Genomic DNA, 17493 nt, shown 5'->3' with positions numbered 1-17493 from the left:
CTTGGACCCAAGGTCGCTGGCTCAAGCAAGGGGTCACTCGGTCTGCTGAAGGCCCGTGGTCAAGGCACATATGAGAAAGCAATCAATGAACAACTAAGGTGTCGCAATGTGCAACAAAAAACTGATGACTAATTCTTCTCATCTCTTTCCGTTCCTGTCTGTCTGTCCCTGTCTATCCCTCTCTCTGACTCTGTCTCAAAAACAAAACAAAAACAAAAACAAAAATCTCCCGGTCCATCCATGCTGTTGCAAAAAAGTAGGAGTTCCTTCTTTTTTACAGCTGAGTAGTATTCAAATGCATAAATGTACCACAGCTTTTTTATCCACTTGTCCACTGATGGACACTTGGGCTGTTTCCAGATATTGGCTATTGTAAACAATGCTGCAATAAACATACGGGTGCATGTCTTCTTTTGAATTAGTGTTTTGGGATTCTTAGGATAAATTCCGAGAAGTAGAATAGGTGGGTCATAAGGCAGTTCCATTAAAAAAAAATTTTTTTTTGAGGAAATGCCATATTGTTTTCCACAGTGGTGCATGAGTCTGCATTCAGCAGTGCAGGAGGGTTCCCTTTTCTCCACTCCTTCACCAGCACTTGTTGTGTGTTGTTTTGTTAATGAGCGCCACTCTGATAGGTGTGAGGTGGTATCTCATTGTGGTTTTAATTTGCATTTCTCTGATGACTAGTGACTTTGAACATTTTTTCATATGCCAATTGGCCATCTGTATGTCCTCTTTGGAGAACTTGTCTATTCAAGTCCTTTGCCTATTTTTTAATTGGATTGTTTACCTTCCTGGTGTTGAGTTTTAGAAGTTCTTTATAAATTCTGGTTATTAACCCCTTGTCAGACATATTGGTGAATATGTTCTCCCATTGAGCGGGTTGTTTTTCATTTTGTTAATGGCGTCTTTTGCTGTGCAAAAGCTTTTTAGTTTGATATAGTCCCATTTGTTAATTTTGTCCTTTATTTCACTTGCCCACTGAGATACATCAGCAAAAATATTGCTACAAGAGATATCTGAAGAGTCTACTGCCTATGTTTTCCTCGAGGACAGTGGTCAGCAAACTCATTAGTCAACAAAGCCAAAGATCAATAGTACAATGATTGAAATTTCTTTTGAGAGCCAAATCTTTTAAACTTAAAATATATAGGTAGGTACATTCCTTATCGAGGTAACGCCTGCACGTGGTATTTTGTGGAAGACTTGCATTCAAGGGGCCAAAGAACTGCATGTGGCTCGTGGTTTGCTGACCACTGCTCTAGGTTTTTTTTTTTTTTTTTTGCTCTAGGATTCTTATGGTTTCACAATTCACATTTAAGTCTTTTATCCATTTTAAGTTTATTTTTGTGAATGGTGTAAGTTGGTAGTCTAGTTTCATTTTTTTGCATGTACTTGTCCAATTTTCCCAACACCATTTATTAAAGAGACCTTTATTCCATTGTGTACTCTTGCATCCTTTGTCAAGTATTAATTGACCATAAAGCATGGGTTTATTTCTGGGTTCTCTGTTCTGTTCCATCAATCCGTATGACTGTTCTCATGCCAGTACCAAGCTGTTTTGATTACAATGGCCTTGTATTAATAGTATAACTTCAGTTTCAAGATTGTTAAGGCTATTAGGGTTCTTTTTTGGTTCCATATAAATTTTTGGAATACTTTTTTTAGATCTTTGAAGTATGCCCTTGGTAATTTAACAGGAATTGCATTGAATCTGTAGATTGGTTTGGATAATGTGAGTATGTGTGTTTTTTTTAATTTAAATTTTTTCCCTTTTTATTTTGAAATTAAATTTAATGGGGTGACATTGATGAATGAGTAGATAGGTTTCAGGTGAACATCTCTATACCATTTGAACTGTTGATTTGTGTTGTGTGCCCATCACCCAAAGTCAGATAATTTCTGTGACCTTATATTTATTTGTCCCTCTTTACTTCCCCTCCCACCCCCTCCCTCAGGTAACCACGTAACTTTTACCTGTCTGTGAGTCTCAGTTTTATAACCCGCCTATGTGGGATATATCTTTGTTCCTCTTCACTCTCTCCCTTCCCCCCACTCCCTGGTAACCACTTAACATTTATCTATATAGTAAGGGCATTTTAACAATGTTAATTCTTTCTGTCTATGAACACAGTATATGCTTCCCCTTGTTTGTATCTTCCTCAATTTTTTTTTCAACGTCTTATAACTTTCCAGTATAAGTTTTTTACCTCCTTGGTTAAATTTATTCCTAGGTACTTTATTATTTTTTCTTGTTGTAATAGTAAATGGGATTCTTTCCTTATTTTTTTTTTCTGACAGTTCATTATTGGTGTATAAAAATGGAACTGATTTCTGAGTATTAATTTTATATTCTGCTATTTTGCCAAATTCATCTATCAGTTCTAGCAGTTTTTTAGCAGAGACTTTAGGGTTTTTTATGTACAGAATCATGTCATCAGCAAATAATGACAGTTTTGCTTTGTCTTTTCCAATTTGGGTGCCTTTTATTTCTTTTTCTTGTCTGATTGCTGTGGCTAGGACTTTCAGAACTATGTTGAATAAGAGTGATGAAAAGAGATACAGTTGTCCCTTGCCATATACTGGTTCACTTTTTGTGGTCTCACTGTATCACGGATTTTTAAATTGTACATATCTAATTTTGTATCATGGATTTTTGGCTATATGGTGGGATTTTGCAGTATATAGGTATATTTATATATTTATTATTTTAATTATTTTTGCAGTAAAATAAACATTTTCTAGCCTAAAAAATTGAAAACAATATTAAAAAATATAATACTAATTAAAACATTAAAAGAATATTAAATCTAGATAAAATATGTAGCATAGAATTTTATATGTTGTTAAAATTATGTAGGTTTAAGAGTGTAGAAAGTGTTTAAGAGCATAGGAAGTGTTTATAAGAGTGTGGGAAAGGTTAGTAACTGTGGGAAAGGTTTATAAGAGTGTGGGGAGGGTTTATAAAGCCTTAAAATATATGTAAATAATAAAATAAATATAAGGTCACTACTTTGTGGATTTTCACCTATTGCAGGGGGTTCTGGAACCTAATCCCTGCAATAGATGAGGGACCACTGTACTCTGCCTTGTTCCTGATCTTAAGGAAATTGCTTTTACTTTTTGCCCACTGAGTATGATGTTGGCTGTCGGTTTGTCACATATGGCCTTTATTAGGTTGAGGTATGTTTCCCGTAATCCCACTTTGCTGAGTTTTGATCATAAATGGGTGCTGGATTTTATCAAATGCTTTTTCTGAATCTATTGATATAATCATGTAATTTTTATCCTTCCTTTTATGTGATGAATCACGTTTATTGATTTCCAAATATTGTACCAGCCTTGCCTCCCTGGAATAATTCCCACTAGATCATGATTTATATAATCTTTCTGATGTATTGCTGGATCTGGTTTGCTAATATTTTGTTGAGAATTTTAGCATCTATGTTCATCAGGGATATTGGTCTACAGTTTTCTTTCTTAGTAGTGTCTTTACCTGGTTTTGAAATGAGGATAATGTTTACCTCATAAAAGGAGCTTGGAAGTCTTCCCTCCTCTTGAATTTTTTGAAATAGCTTGAGAAGAATAGGTGTTAATTCTTCTTTAAATGTTTAGTAAAATTTGCCTGTGAAGCCATCTGGTCCAAGACTTCTGTTTCCTGGGAGTTTTTTGATAACCGTTTCAATTCATTTGTTGTCATTGGTCTGTTTAGGTTTTCTGATTCTTCCAGATTGAGTTTTAGAAGGCTGTATATTTCTAGGAATTTATCCATTTCACCTAGGTTGTCCAATTTTTTGGCATATAGATCTTCACAGTATTTTCTTACAATCCTTTGTATTTCTGTGATGTCAGTTGTTACTTCTCCACTTTCATTTCTAATTTTATTTGAGTTCTCTCTCTTTTGTCTTGATGAGTCTGGTTAAAAGTTTTTCAATCTTGTTTTCCTTTTCAAAGAACCAGCTCTTGGTTTCATTGATCTTTTGTATTTTTTTTTTTTAGATTCTATGTCATTTATTTCTGCTTTTATCTTTATTTCCCTCCTTCTACTTCCTCTGAGATTTATTTGTTGTTCTTTTTCTAGTTCATTTAGATGCAGGGTTGTTTATTTGAACTTTTTCTTGCTTCTTAAGGTATGCCTATTGTAAGGTGGTCAGCAATGGGGGAAGGTCACGTGAGGAACCCAGACCCAGAAACTTTGGCTAGAGCCGCCCACACCCATGCGCGCCAAAAGCAACTTCCTAGGAGTCCTTGGAAAAAGAGCAACTGTCCGTCAGCCAGTGAGATTTCATCACGTCATATCAACTCCACCACCCTAGATGAGACCCTTTAAATATTCCCCACATGGGTCACCCTATGCGACTTCCCTGACTTCTGTCCCCTGGGACCACAGAACCTCATCAGGCGGGATGCGCTGTACTCAATAAAGCCTTTTATTATTCCACACTTCGTGGTTACATCCTTCCTTCTTCCTTGGCAGGGAAAAATACCTTACACCTATAATGCTATGAACTTCCCTCTCAGTGCTGCTTTTGCTGTGTCCCATAGATTTTGAGTTGTTTTATGTGCATTTTCATTTATTTCAAGGAAATTTATTTCTTCCTTGATCTCACTGTTAACCCATTCATTATTTAATATTATTTAATAGTATGCTATTTAGCCTCCAAGTGTTTGAATATTTTTCAGTTTTTCTATTTCTAGTTTCAAGCCATTGTGATCAGAAAAAATGCTTGAAATAATTTCAATCTTCTTAAATTTATTGAGATTTGCTTTGTGTCCTAACATGTGGTCTACCCTAGAGAATGTACCATGAGCCTTGAAAAAGATGTATATTCTGCTGCTCTGGGGTGAAAGGTTCTGAAGATATCAATTAAATCCAGCTGATCTAGTATGTCATTTAAGGCCACTGTTTCTTTGTTAATTTTCTGTCTGGAAGATCTATCCATTGATGTTAGTGGGGTATTAAAATTCCCTAGTATTATAGTATTGCTGTTGATCTTCCCCTTTATGTCCATCAAAATCTGATCTATATATATTTAGGTGCTCCTATAGTAGGTGCATAGATATTTACAATGGTTATATCCTCCTGTTGGATTGCTCCCTTTATAATTATGTAGTGACCATCTTTATCCCTACCATAGGGATAAAGCCTTTGTTTTAAAGGCTATTTTGTCAGATATAAGTATAGCTACTCCAGCTTTTTTTCCATTTCCATTTGCATAAATACTTTTTTTCATCCCTTCACTTTTACTCTATGTGTATCTTTTGTTCTGAGGTGGGTCTCTTGTAGATAGCATATGTACGGGTCCTGTTTTCTTATCCATGCAGCTACCCTATGTCTTTAGATTGGAGCACTTAATCCATTTACATTTAAGGTTGTTATTAATATGTACTTGTTTGTTGCCACTTTATTCTTTAAAACTATAATCTTTCTCTCGATTTTCTTTATTTCCTCTTTTTATAGCAGGTTCTTTAACATTCCTTGCAGTACTGGTTTGGTGATAATGAACTCCTTGGGCCATTTTTTTCTGGGAAGCTTTTTATTTTTCCTTTAATTTTAAATGATAACTTTGCTGAATAAAGTAGTCTTGGTTGTAGGTTCTTGTTTTGCATCATTTTGACTATTTCTTGACAATCCCTCCTGGCCTGAAGTGTTTCTGTTGAGAAGTCAATGTCAGCTTTATGGGAGCTCCTATGTAGGTAATTAACTGCTTTTCTCTTGCTACTTTTAGTATTCTTTCTTTGTTTCTTTTCTTTGGCATTTTCATTATGATGTGTCTTGGTGTGGACCTCTTTGAGTTTATCTTAAATGAGAGTCTCTACGTTTCTTGAACTATTGTGACCTTTCTCTTCCTTGAATTAGGAAAGTTTTCAGCTATAATTTTTTTTTTCTCAGTGAGAGGAGAGGAGGCAAAGATGGACTCCTGCATGTGCCCTGACCAAGATCCACCCAGCAAGCCCACTAGGGGGCGATGCTCTGCCCATCTGGGGCTGTTACTCCATTGCTCAGCAACCGAGCTCTTCTTAGCACCTGAGGCAGAGGCCATAGAGCCATGCTTAGCACCCAAGGCCAACTCGCTGCAACAGAGCCATGGCTACAGAAGAGAGAGAGAGAGAGAGAGAGAGAGAGAGAGAGAGAGAGAAGAGGGGGAGAAGTAGGGCACCCACACTTCTCCACACACCGGGCTGATGCTTTACCACTGAGCCAGCTGGTTAGGGCCAGCTATGATTTCTTCAAGTTCTCTATCCCTTGTTCATTCTCTTCTCCTTTAGAAACACCTATAATGCAGGTGTTGTTTCACTTCATGTTGCCACAGCGGTCTTTTAGAGTTTCCTCAGACTTTTTTGAGCCTCTTTTCTTTCTGCTTCTCTGCTTCTGTACTTACATTTATTTTTTCCTCTAAATTGCTGATCCTCTGCTTCATCCAACCTGCTATTGATTCCTTCTAGTGCGGCCTTCATTTCAAATACTGTATTCACCATTTCTGACTGGTTCTTTTTTATGGTTTTAATGTGTGGGTTTTTTTTTTAATTATTATTTTTTTATCTATTTATTCATTATTAGAGGAGAGAAAGATTGAGAGAGAGAGAGAGAGAAAGAGAGAGAGAGAGAGGAGCAGGAAGCTTCAACTCCCATATGTGCCTTGACCAGGCAAGCCCAGGGTTTTGAACTGGCAACTTCAGTGTTTCCAGGTTGACGCTTTATCCACTGTGCCACCACAGGTCAGGCCTGTGTGGGTTTTTTTAATGCTTACTATCTCTCTGTTTAAGTTCTCACTGTGATTATTTATTCTTACTTCAAGATCCTTGAGCATCCGAATAACCATTATTTTAAACTCTGGATTGATAACTTGGCTACTTCCATTTCATTTAATTCTTTTTCTGGGGATTTCTCTTGTTGATTCATTTGGGTCATATTTCTTTGCTCATTTTGTCTGTGTATTCAGTAACTCTGTTTTACTCCAAAATCTGTTGTGATGTCTTTATGAGGAAGGTGGGTTCAGTATAACCTCCGGGCCACCTGAGCTCCTTGCTCTAAGAAAGTTGTTTTGTGTGTGTGTGTGTGTGTGTGTGTGTGTGTGTGAGAGAGAGAGAGAGAGAGAGAGAGCGCGAGAGCGAGAGCGCGCACATGTGCCAGAGATGGAAAGGGAGAGATGAGAAATATCAACTCGTAGTTGTGGCACTTTAATTGTTCATTGATTGCTTTTTCATATGTGTCTTGATTAGAGGGCTCCAGCTGCACCTGTGACCCCCTGCTCAAGCCAGAGACCTTGGGCACAAGCCAGAAACCTTTGGGCTCAAGCCAGCGGCCATAGGGTCATGTCTATGGTCCCATGCTGATGCTGCGACCCCTCATTCAAGCTACTGAGCCTGTGCTCAAGCCAGATGAGCCCGTCCTCAAGCTGGCAACCTTGGGGTTTTGAACCTGGGTCCTCAGTGTCCCAGGTTGATGCTCTATCCACTGTAATACTGCCTGGTCAGGCTAGGAATGTTTCTTGAGGATTATATTTACCCTCCTGTTGTATGTGAGTCTTGAATGGTATTGCCCCATTCATGGGTAGAGTTAACTCTTCAGGCTGGGTGGCCCTAAGGGTCAACCTTGATCACGTGTAGTAGACACTATGCAGTGTCTGTCCTATGGGGCGTAGTTATTCTCAGCAGGGTCTGGTGCCTGGTGGACTCTTTTTTGGGTGTGCCACTTATACAGCTAGTTGAGTCTAGCATTGATGCAATTTGCCGCTGACTACTGGTCCTCTTGGGCAGAGTTCAGGTATGGGCTGATGCCAGACGTTGTTTGTAACCCACTGTGGGCTACTATCTGGAGATACCATGCTGATCACTATTTGTGCCTGCATTTTCTGTGCTTGGGTGTGCGTGAGAGGGGACAACCTGTGTATAAGGACTGCTTTCCTCCTGCTTAGAGCTGACAGCAGGTCTGTGATAGGCCCAAGTTTTTTAAAGATTATCCCCCACTTTTCAGTTGCTCTATCTCCTCTTGCAGCTGCCTGGTCTTCCCACAGAGTCTTCTATAGAAAGACTGTGGTGTGGGCTCAGACTGGCCGCACCCCACCAACCCGTCCACAGGTTGCAAGCTTGGTTGATTAGGGCATCTGAGGTCAAGATGTTAGTGGGACCCCCTACTTTGGAGGTCTCTTGGTCAGGAGTTCAGTACAGGGAAAGTGGCCCCAACTCCAGAGCCTAATTCCTCAGCCACTACTGGATCCTCCAATTCTATTTCTCCCCAGCAAGGTGAGCAGCAGGTTCAGGTTGGGTGGGGTCAACAGTCTCCTCTGCAAAAGTTCTTTCAGCTGGGGAGTCCCTCATCATTGGGAGGAAGACTGAGAGAGTCTTCCACTGGCGCTGTTTGTGACCCCCTAGAAGATGGCTAAGCCCCTCAACCAGTCCCAACAATAGGCTCCAAGGAATTCACACTTCGAATGTCTATGCTCTAAGCCTCTCTCCCTTTCCCTTGTGGACCTTAGCCCAGTCGGGCAGGATATCTGGGACTTCAGTTGGCTGTGAAGCTATACAACATTCAAAGCATGTGAACTGCTGTGTAGGTGTTGACCATAGAAAGTGGAATTTGCCTTAGCTGGGTTTGGCTTCTGATGAGCTCTCTTTATCTTTGGATATACTGCTAATAAGAGTAGTTGGGTCCTGCTCTGATGTTCTCTGTAGCTGGCCTCTGGATGTATTGGTTCTGGGCCTCTTAGGAGTGATCCTGGTGCAGGCCAGTGACTGCCCATGCACTGCCCATGACTGGCCCTCAGCAACCTTTTGGAGCTAGAAGCAATCCAGAGTTTGTGGCTGCCTCTGCATCCAGGTCACATGGGAGGACCAAGCTGCACACCTAAGTTGGCTTTTACCAGCCCCAAGCATGGGAGCAAGTCAGCAAAAGGCCCAAGGCTCCCTGAGCTCTGCCTCCTGCTGCTTCTGTCTGCTGGCTGCTTGTTGGGCTTGGCCCCTGAAAACACCTCTAGTTGAGTCTAGAGACTGGGGCAATTCAGAAATTAGGAAAGGTGATGAGTGCGACTCCCACCCTAGAGCCCCAGGGGTCAGTGTGTCCAGTATTTTTTCACAGACTTCAGTAGGGTATGGCCACTATGAGCCTGGTGGGTGTAGCCACTGAAACCCAAAGATTTGGTCTGCCCGCAGTCTGGACAGTGTCTACTGAGTCTCCCGTAAGATAGAAGCACCAGTCATATTCTTGGGAAAGTTGGGGGAAAAGCTCTGGTCTCAACACCAGACAACTAAGTTACTATCACACCCTGAGTCTTTTCAGTTCCCTGCTTCCTGGCCAAGGTTGCTGACTTCTCAGCAGGGCCCAATCTTCATAGAGTGGGGCAAGAGAGATTCCTGAGGGTGGGGCAAGTGCTTTCCCAGGTGATGCTGCTCCACCCAATAAAGATGGTGACTGTGGGCCCTGGCTAGTTGGCTCAGCGATAGAGCATCAGCCTGGCGTGTGGGGGACCCGGGTTCGATTCCCGGCCAGGGCACATAGGAGAAGCGACCATTTGCTTCTCCACTCCCACCCCCTCCTTCCTCTCTATCTCTCTCTTCCCCTCCCGCAGCCAAGGTTCCATTGGAGCAAAGATGGCCCGGGCACTGGGGATGGCTCCTTGGCCTCTGCCCCAGGCGCTAGAGTGGCTCTGGTCACCGCAGAGTGATGCCCCAGAGGGGCAGAGCATCGCCCCCTGGTGGGCAGAGCGTCGCCCCTGGTGGGCGTGCCGGGTGGATCCCGGTCGGGCACATGCGGGAGTCTGTCTGACTGTCTCTCCCCATTTCCAGCTTCAGAAAAAAATAAAAAAATAAAAAAAATAAAAAATAAAAAGATGGTGACTGTGGAACTGGAGAATGACTCCGCAGAGGGGTTCCAGTGTCTCTCACCACGTCTCTCCTCAAAGCTGCCAATTTCACACTCTCCTCATGTGGCTCTAGTCCTCTCAGTTCTCCCTCCACCAGAGCCCAGGGTAAGTGGCTATGAACAAGATTTTCTGTGTTAGCCCTTTAAGAGAGTGCCTGCATCTCTGAGATCTACCATATCTTTCTTGCAGACAGAAACTTCACCTCTTTTCACCATTAATTACAGTGTGGTCACCTCTTCTAGGCTCTGGTGCTCTGAAGCTTAGGACCCACACGTCTTGGGGAAAATGTCCCAGTGGCTGCTCACTCCTGGGAGTGGGAGAAGCTCTTTTCACATCTCCACTTTTCCTACCAGTCTTCTGGTGGCTTCTGTGAATCCTTGCTTAAAGATTCCTCTTCATTTAGTCCTAAGTTGTTTTTGGGGATTGTTGTTCTTAAATTTAGTTACAACTTCAGTTTGGTCCTGGGAGGAGACGAGTGGAACTCCACCCCCTACTCTGTTGTCATCTTGGAATATAGTGTAGGGATTCTTTTTTATTTATTTATTCATTTTAGAGAAGAGAGACAGAGAGATGGGGGAGCAGAGGAGCAGAAAGCATCAACTCTCATGTGTGCCTTGACCAGGCAAGCCCAGGGTTTTGAACTGGCGACTTCAGCATTCCAGGTTGATACTTGATCCACTGCACCACAGGTCAGGCCCTAGTGTAGGGATTCTTAATCTTGTTCTATACTAGAGCTTTAGGAATTCTATAACCTGACCCTCCCGAACTCTACCCAAAGATTCAAATTTGTGGATATATAAAATTTTCTGGTTTATAATCTCCATAAAAGTCTCAAAAAAGGTTCAAGACCACTGTTAAAATATTGCTTATCCAATAACTTCAAAGTGGCCACAGCCTTTGTGGGGAGCGAGTGGGTAATTCTTAAGAAGAAACCACTCTCAGGATTTACATGCCATAAACTTGAATCCAGTCCAGGCCGTTGCCCAGGGAGTGTTCCAATTGCTCTCTACGTGACATGTACCCAGGGGAGACTTCACAGTGCAAAACAGGGCGTGTGCAGCCCATATCCATCCTCTCTCAGTGTTGACACATAGAATGCTACAAAGGTTTCCTATTGACTACTTTCTAGTGTTACAGATGAGGCTGCAGACTCCCAAAAAGGGAGAAAGGGCTGTTTAAACCTCCTGACTAACATTCTCCACTAGGCCTCTCAGATTCTCAGATTCTCTCACACCTTAGTCATACTCTCTATTCCTCAAAGACGCTTGTCTTCAGGAGACCAGACAGTTCTTAGATTCTTGAAAGAAGAACTGAGCTCCATTCGAATTTTTTTCATTGGACATGAAAGCTCTATAAAGTTTCTTAAAACTACTGAAAATGTTTTCCTGCTGAATCAGGAATCACCAACGAAATAGGACAAAATAACCGCTCAACACTTCTACTCTGTAGTCATGAAGCAGGTGGGAAGTGGGCACTCTCCCGGGCATGCCTGCCCTAGGAGCCGTAAACTGCCTCAGGGACCTGAAGTATTTCTTTCTTGCATGGTACTCTTTTGAATTCATAGGATGGTCTTAGCTAATAACTTTTATAAGTTCCTGTCTATAAGGGCCACCTTGCCTCCTACAACCAATCCTTATTAGAATGTTTTCTTTTCCATGTTGAGGAAAATAACAAGAACTGAGAAACAGAATCCTTAGAAACCACATCTTCTTTCGGAGCCCTCTACCTTCAACTTTGGGCATGGGCAATCAGCAGCATGACACGGAATATGATATTTTTAATATTCATTAGGTGAAGAACATCTGAATTACTATATTAAAATGATTAATTACACTGGCAGATAGAACAAATTGCATATGAGAAAATAGGTTCTCCGTGATTTTTCCTACGTGAACTTTATCCCTTGAGCTTATGCACAGCTCCATGGTCTACAAATACCTTCCTCAGGTTCACTGTGGGTGCCAGTTATTCAGTGATACAGGAAGGGCAGAAATTATCCTTGCCCTTTTACACACAGGGAAACTGAATCAGTGAAGTTAAAAGCGACTTTTCCAAGGGCTTACAGTGAGTGACTGAATTCATATTTTACTTTTTTTTTTTTTTTTTATCTTTCTTGAAGCTGGAAACGGGGAGAGACAGTCAGACAGACTCCCGCATGCGCCCGACCGGGATTCACCTGGCATGCCCACCAGGGGCGAGGCTCTGCCCACCAGGGGGCGATGCTCTGCCTCTCCGGGGGTCGCTCTGCCGCGACCAGAGCCACTCTAGCACCTGGGGCAGAGGCCAAGGAGCCATCCCCAGTGCCGGGGCCATCCCTGCTCCAATGGAGCCTCGGCTGCGGGAGGGGAAGAGAGAGACAGAGAGGAAGGAGGGGGAGGGTGGAGAAGCAGATGGGCGCCTCTCCCACGTGCCCCGGCCGGGAATTGAACCCGGGTCCCCCGCACGCCAGGCCGATGCTCTACCGCTGAGCCAACCTGCCAGGGCCTCATATTTTACTTTTTAGGTCTACACAAAAATAATCTTTATATATGTTACTGCCTGTGATATCAGGAGCTTGGAATCTACCTTTCTGGGACTCTTAAAAGAGCCATGTAACACATCAGTGTCAGCTACCCATTTATTTTCTTTTTAAAACCACAGTATTTCATGTTTTAGAGCAGGGGTAGTCAACCTTTTTATACCTACCGCCCACTTTTGTATCTCTGTTAGTAGTAAAATTTTCTAACCGCCCACCGGTTCCACAGTAATGGTGATTTTTAAAGTAGGTGATTATAAAATTTATAAAGCAGAGTTACAGCAAGTTAAAGTAGATAATAATAATTACTTACCAAGTACTTTATGTCAGGTTTTCGCTAAGTTTGGCAGAATAAATCTTTATAAAACAACTTATTATAATTAAATCTATCTTTACTTATATTATACTTTGGTTGCTCTGCTACCGCCCACCATGAAAGCTGGAACGCCTACTAGTGGACGGTAGGGACCAGGTTGACTACCACTGTTTTAGAGGGTAAAAATTAGGGCAGTAGAAAAGTATGTATTTCCTAGGCATTTACAACACTGTTCCCAAGACAGTGGCTCTCAAACTTGAGTATACACGACAACAATCACTTGGGAGTAGTTGTTTAAAATAGATTCACGAACTCTTGCACTACTTTATAGGTCTATGGTGAGCCGAGCAATATGCATCTTTGTAAGCACCCAGGGGAGTCTGATGTAGAAGTCATACTCCTTGAGAAATACTCATGCCTAGACATTAGAGATCTCTTTTTCTTAGCCAGGAAGAAGAAAGTTGTAATAGTGTAAATCCACTTACTTCCAAGTGAATTATACTTACCCCAGCCCAACAGTGTTTGTCCAGTACTTGAGCACATTACAGAGCATTAAAAAAAATGCAGTGGATAGAGCGTCAGACTGGGACATGGAGGACCCAGGTTCAAAATCCTGAGGTCACTGGCTTGAGCGCAGGCTCATCCGGCTTGAGAGCGGGCTCACCAGCTTGAGTGCGGGGTCACTGGCTTGAGCGTGGGATCATAGACATGACCCCATGGTCGCTGGCTTGAGCCCTAAGGTCTCTGGCTTGAAGCCCACAGTCATTGTTTGAGCCCAAGGCTTGAGCAAAAGATCACTCACTCTGTTGGAGCCCCCCTCACCCCGTCAAGGCACATATAAGAAAGCAATTGATGAACAACTGAGGTGCCACAACGAAGAACTGATGCTTCTCATCTCTCCTTTCCTGTCTGTCCCTATCTGTCCCTCTCTCTGTCTCTGTCACACACACAAAAAGCCTGAAAATCATGTTCCTTGAAAAAACAAATTATATAGCTATAAATACACATACATACATGCACGCACGCGCGCGCGCACACAGACACAGAGATACACATATATATCTCACACATAGATATACATAGATATATTCTAAGAGGCTTGTTTCAAAGGAGTTTGAACTCCATATTTCTCCAAGGAGTTGACCCAGCCAATAAAAAATAACAATAGGTTACTTTTCTCAAAATTTAGTAGTAGGCTAATTTCCTTACTTATTACCTTGTTCGACATTCTCCACTGTCCCACACTGAGCCAAAAGTCCATCCAACACCTGAAAAAGAGAGCTTCAGTGTCAAAATGGGAAAACAAGATTGTATTCACAGAGAATAGTACAGCAATCTCCCCGGGCAAATGCATAAAACAGAACAAGGACAGTTACAGGAATAATAGAATTAAATCGCTATCTTTATTAAATAGGTCTTCCATAAACAGTTCGAACTGAATAAATATGTGGGACTTTCATTTGTTTATTGGTTCCCAAGCAATCTGTTCACTGAAATGATGCAGCAGAATTTCAGAGTCTCAGTAACTGTCCATCACACTTGTGACGACCTTTAGAACCTGTTTACTGCTCTTGAAATGAGAAGCAGAATGAAGTACAAGGCTCACTTTCACTTGGAAGCTTTAACCATTCTTCCTTTGGTTTTCCTCTAGGAATCTCATTATTTTACAAAGCAATGGGATGTGCATATTTGACATTTTCCACAACAAAATGTTTTTTTTTCTAAGTAATGAAAATATTGGACAGAACATTCTCTTTCCTTTACTGCTATTTTGATTTCATTTGGGTTGGGGAATAAAACCTCAGGCAGTTTGTTTTCAAATAATGCTGTAAGACCACTCCTCATATTCTATCTTATTTTATTGTACGATAACAATATTATAAGAAGTTTTACAACTTGGAAAATATATCTTAACTGTTATTCATAGCAATTAATTCAAAACTAACTAATAAAGAATCTCCTATTTTTATTGGTTTCCCACAGATTTGTTTTTTTTCAAAATCGTAAGTTGGAAAGGTAAAAATCTTTTATAAAAAATCATGAGATAAAAATCACACACACACACAAAAAGAACAAATGTGCATCAGGTACACATTTGTTTCAGTTTGTAAGTGCTCGAGAAGACAGCACCTCCGAGATTAACACGCACATTCTGCGTGGTGAGAGGCACAGACAGTACCCCGACCTCAAGACAGATGGTGCACATTAGGGTACTGAAAAAAGGAGGGTGGAGTCTGAGGATCTCTAATTCCTAAATGTGAAGGGGAAAGAAAAGAGGGAGAAATGTCTGCGAACCCATTAAAAAGAAAAGAAAGCAGGAAGACAGTAAAAACAGAAGTGACACCGGCTTACCTCCCACTGCAGGTGAGGAGGGATGTTGCGAATCTGAATTTTTCTGCTCCTGTAAAAATAAAAGCATAGACCATAACACTTTCTCCAGGACACAAACTTAAATAAAAACAGGCTAAGACCATAATCTGAGTTCACTTTCCTACTGGGTTCACCGAGGCATGACTATCATGTTTTAAGGTTCTCAATTACTTTGGCGGGGGGGGGGGGGGGGGGTGTTAAGAACAAATCCAAGAAGTCAGAACAAGTTAGTTTAAATGCAGATTTACCTTTCCAATTTCCTACCAAAGTACTTAGAATTTAAATTGCCATATAAGTTATAATTATAGAATTATTGCCTTCGTCCTCAAAACACAAAGTACTGCAACTGCCCCTACCCCAAAAGGCACCAAAGCTCAAACACGATGGGTGAAATCACATACAAAATGGGCTTAAACAAGAGCAGGTTTAGTTTATCCCTTATCTAACAGTGCAAAGCTTCTTTTTAAAACTTTTATTTTTGAATTGATAATACAGTCATAATTCAAAAATTAGAATACTATAAAAAGGTATACGAAAGCCTTACTCCCACTCACCTCCGCCTCATCTTTCACAGAAATAGGTTTACTTGTTGCTTGTGTATCTTTCACAGTTTCTTCATGCAAGTAACAGCAACTACAAACCTAATTACTTTTCCCTTTTCTTACAGAAATATTTGCATACTCTACACACTTGCTACATCTTTTCCCACACCTAACAGTAATATCTGGAGATCTTTCTATGTTGGGAGGCAGCTTCCTCATTTTATTTTATAACCTGGATGTACTGAAGTGTACTTAACCCATCCCTACTGACAGACATGTGGGCCTTTTCCTGCCTTTCTATTCAGAGGATTAAAAAATTTTTTTCAGGATATCCTTCTGGTCTGATAATTAAGTGATTTAGATGATTTCTTATTTTTACTCAAGCATTAAAATTAGAATAAAAGAACAGAAACACGAGGATACGAATTTTTTCTATTTTTTGAGAACATGTTAGATCCTGGAAAGAAAGCACAAATCAACATTTAAATAGGAGAGAAGTCATTTTAATGGAGGGCTTGGTGGTGAAATCTGCAAATATCCACTGGGGGGTGGCAAGAGAAGGGTGTGAGGACCACTTTTTCTTTCCTTCTGATGTCAGGGGTACCAAATAGTGGCTACAAAGGCCACATGTTTCTCCATGCTGTAACTTGGGCAATGGCGTCAGGAAGACTGTTACTATTCCTGCAGAGAGAAAAGAGGAGAGAAAAAGAGAGAGAGAGAGAGACAGGGAGAGGGAGGGAGGGAGAGAGAGGTACACAAACCAAGGATGGCGAAACAATGACGTAAATGAGGGGCTCCAGTTTTCTCAGATCTTTAGTGAAAAGGGGGAAGCCAGTTGCATAGATCCCATACACTGCTTCTGTCTTGTCTTATTTCTTAAAAGCGAGAATGCACTCAAGTTTTACTGTGGCCGCTGAAATGACTATACAAGCCAGTCTGCAGAATCTCTAATCTCTTACCAGGATAGGAACGAGGAAATAGAACCAAGAATTCATTTCTACTGCTATACTATGAAGGCTCTATTCTGACACTGCTTTTGGCAAAGGTTCATAATAAAACGTCTGATACCACCCCGCTCAGTGGCTACATGGAAAGCTCTACAGAAGATCTCATAAGCCTAACTATTTATAGAACAGGCATCAGAATTTGCAAGAAAATTTAATATTTATGAAGAAATTTTTTTAAAATTTTTAAATGAAGAAAAATATTTCACGTCCAAGAATAAACAATGCAACTGCTAACCAAGAATTTACTAGTAGAAATCCTATTAGAAGAAACTCATGCATAAACACAAAGATTTTTGAACAAAGGCAGCTATTATATTTGTAATAAACAAAGATTGCAAAAACTCTAAATTGCCACCAATAGGAGATGAATAAATAATTCAGAGTACAGCCATAATATGGAACATTATGCAGCTGTTAAAAAGAATAATATAGTCATATGTACACTGTCATAGGAATTCTTCAAAGTACTGTTACAAGAAAAGAGCTATAGATTAAGGTGATCCTGTTTTCTAAGTGCACAAAACAACATTATTTCAATTTTAAAAACTACATTATCAAATGTGGGTATATGTAAGAGCACAGAACAAAGTAGCTACAAGCAGATTTAGTTGGTAAAGGGGGACGCGTGTACTTTTTATTTGAGCTACATCTGTCTTATCTGCTTTTTTGAAATTTATTTATTTTAGTGAGAGCAAGAGAGAGAGAGGCAGGGACAGACAGGAATGGAGACAGATGAGAAGCATCAACTCATAGTTGCGGCACTTTATTAGTTCACTGATTGTTTTCTCATCATATGTGCCTTGAGGGGGGTGTGTGGCTGAGCCAGTTACCCCTTGCTCAAGTCAGTGACCTTGGTCTTAAGCCAGCGACCTTGGGCTCA

General features: G+C 41.0%; 1 protein-coding gene across 7 annotated transcripts in view; it reads right to left on the bottom strand.

The window, feature by feature from the left end:
- The window catches only part of IGF2BP2 (insulin like growth factor 2 mRNA binding protein 2), a 193717-nt gene that overhangs the window by 44138 nt on the left and 132086 nt on the right, over positions 1 to 17493 (bottom strand). For all 7 annotated transcript variants that reach the window (XM_066241060.1, XM_066241063.1, XM_066241061.1 and 4 more), the window contains 2 exons: positions 15047 to 15095; positions 13911 to 13962 (listed from right to left, as the gene is read on the bottom strand). In XM_066241060.1, the coding sequence (XP_066097157.1) occupies positions 13911 to 13962; positions 15047 to 15095 (101 nt within the window). The remainder of the gene's footprint in view (positions 1 to 13910; positions 13963 to 15046; positions 15096 to 17493) is intronic.

This window comes from Saccopteryx bilineata, chromosome 8, assembly GCF_036850765.1.
Source record: "Saccopteryx bilineata isolate mSacBil1 chromosome 8, mSacBil1_pri_phased_curated, whole genome shotgun sequence".
Taxonomy (NCBI): domain Eukaryota; kingdom Metazoa; phylum Chordata; class Mammalia; order Chiroptera; family Emballonuridae; genus Saccopteryx; species Saccopteryx bilineata.
The sequence above is the reverse complement of the archived record's forward strand: the minus strand, read 5'-3'. Positions and strand labels throughout refer to the sequence as shown.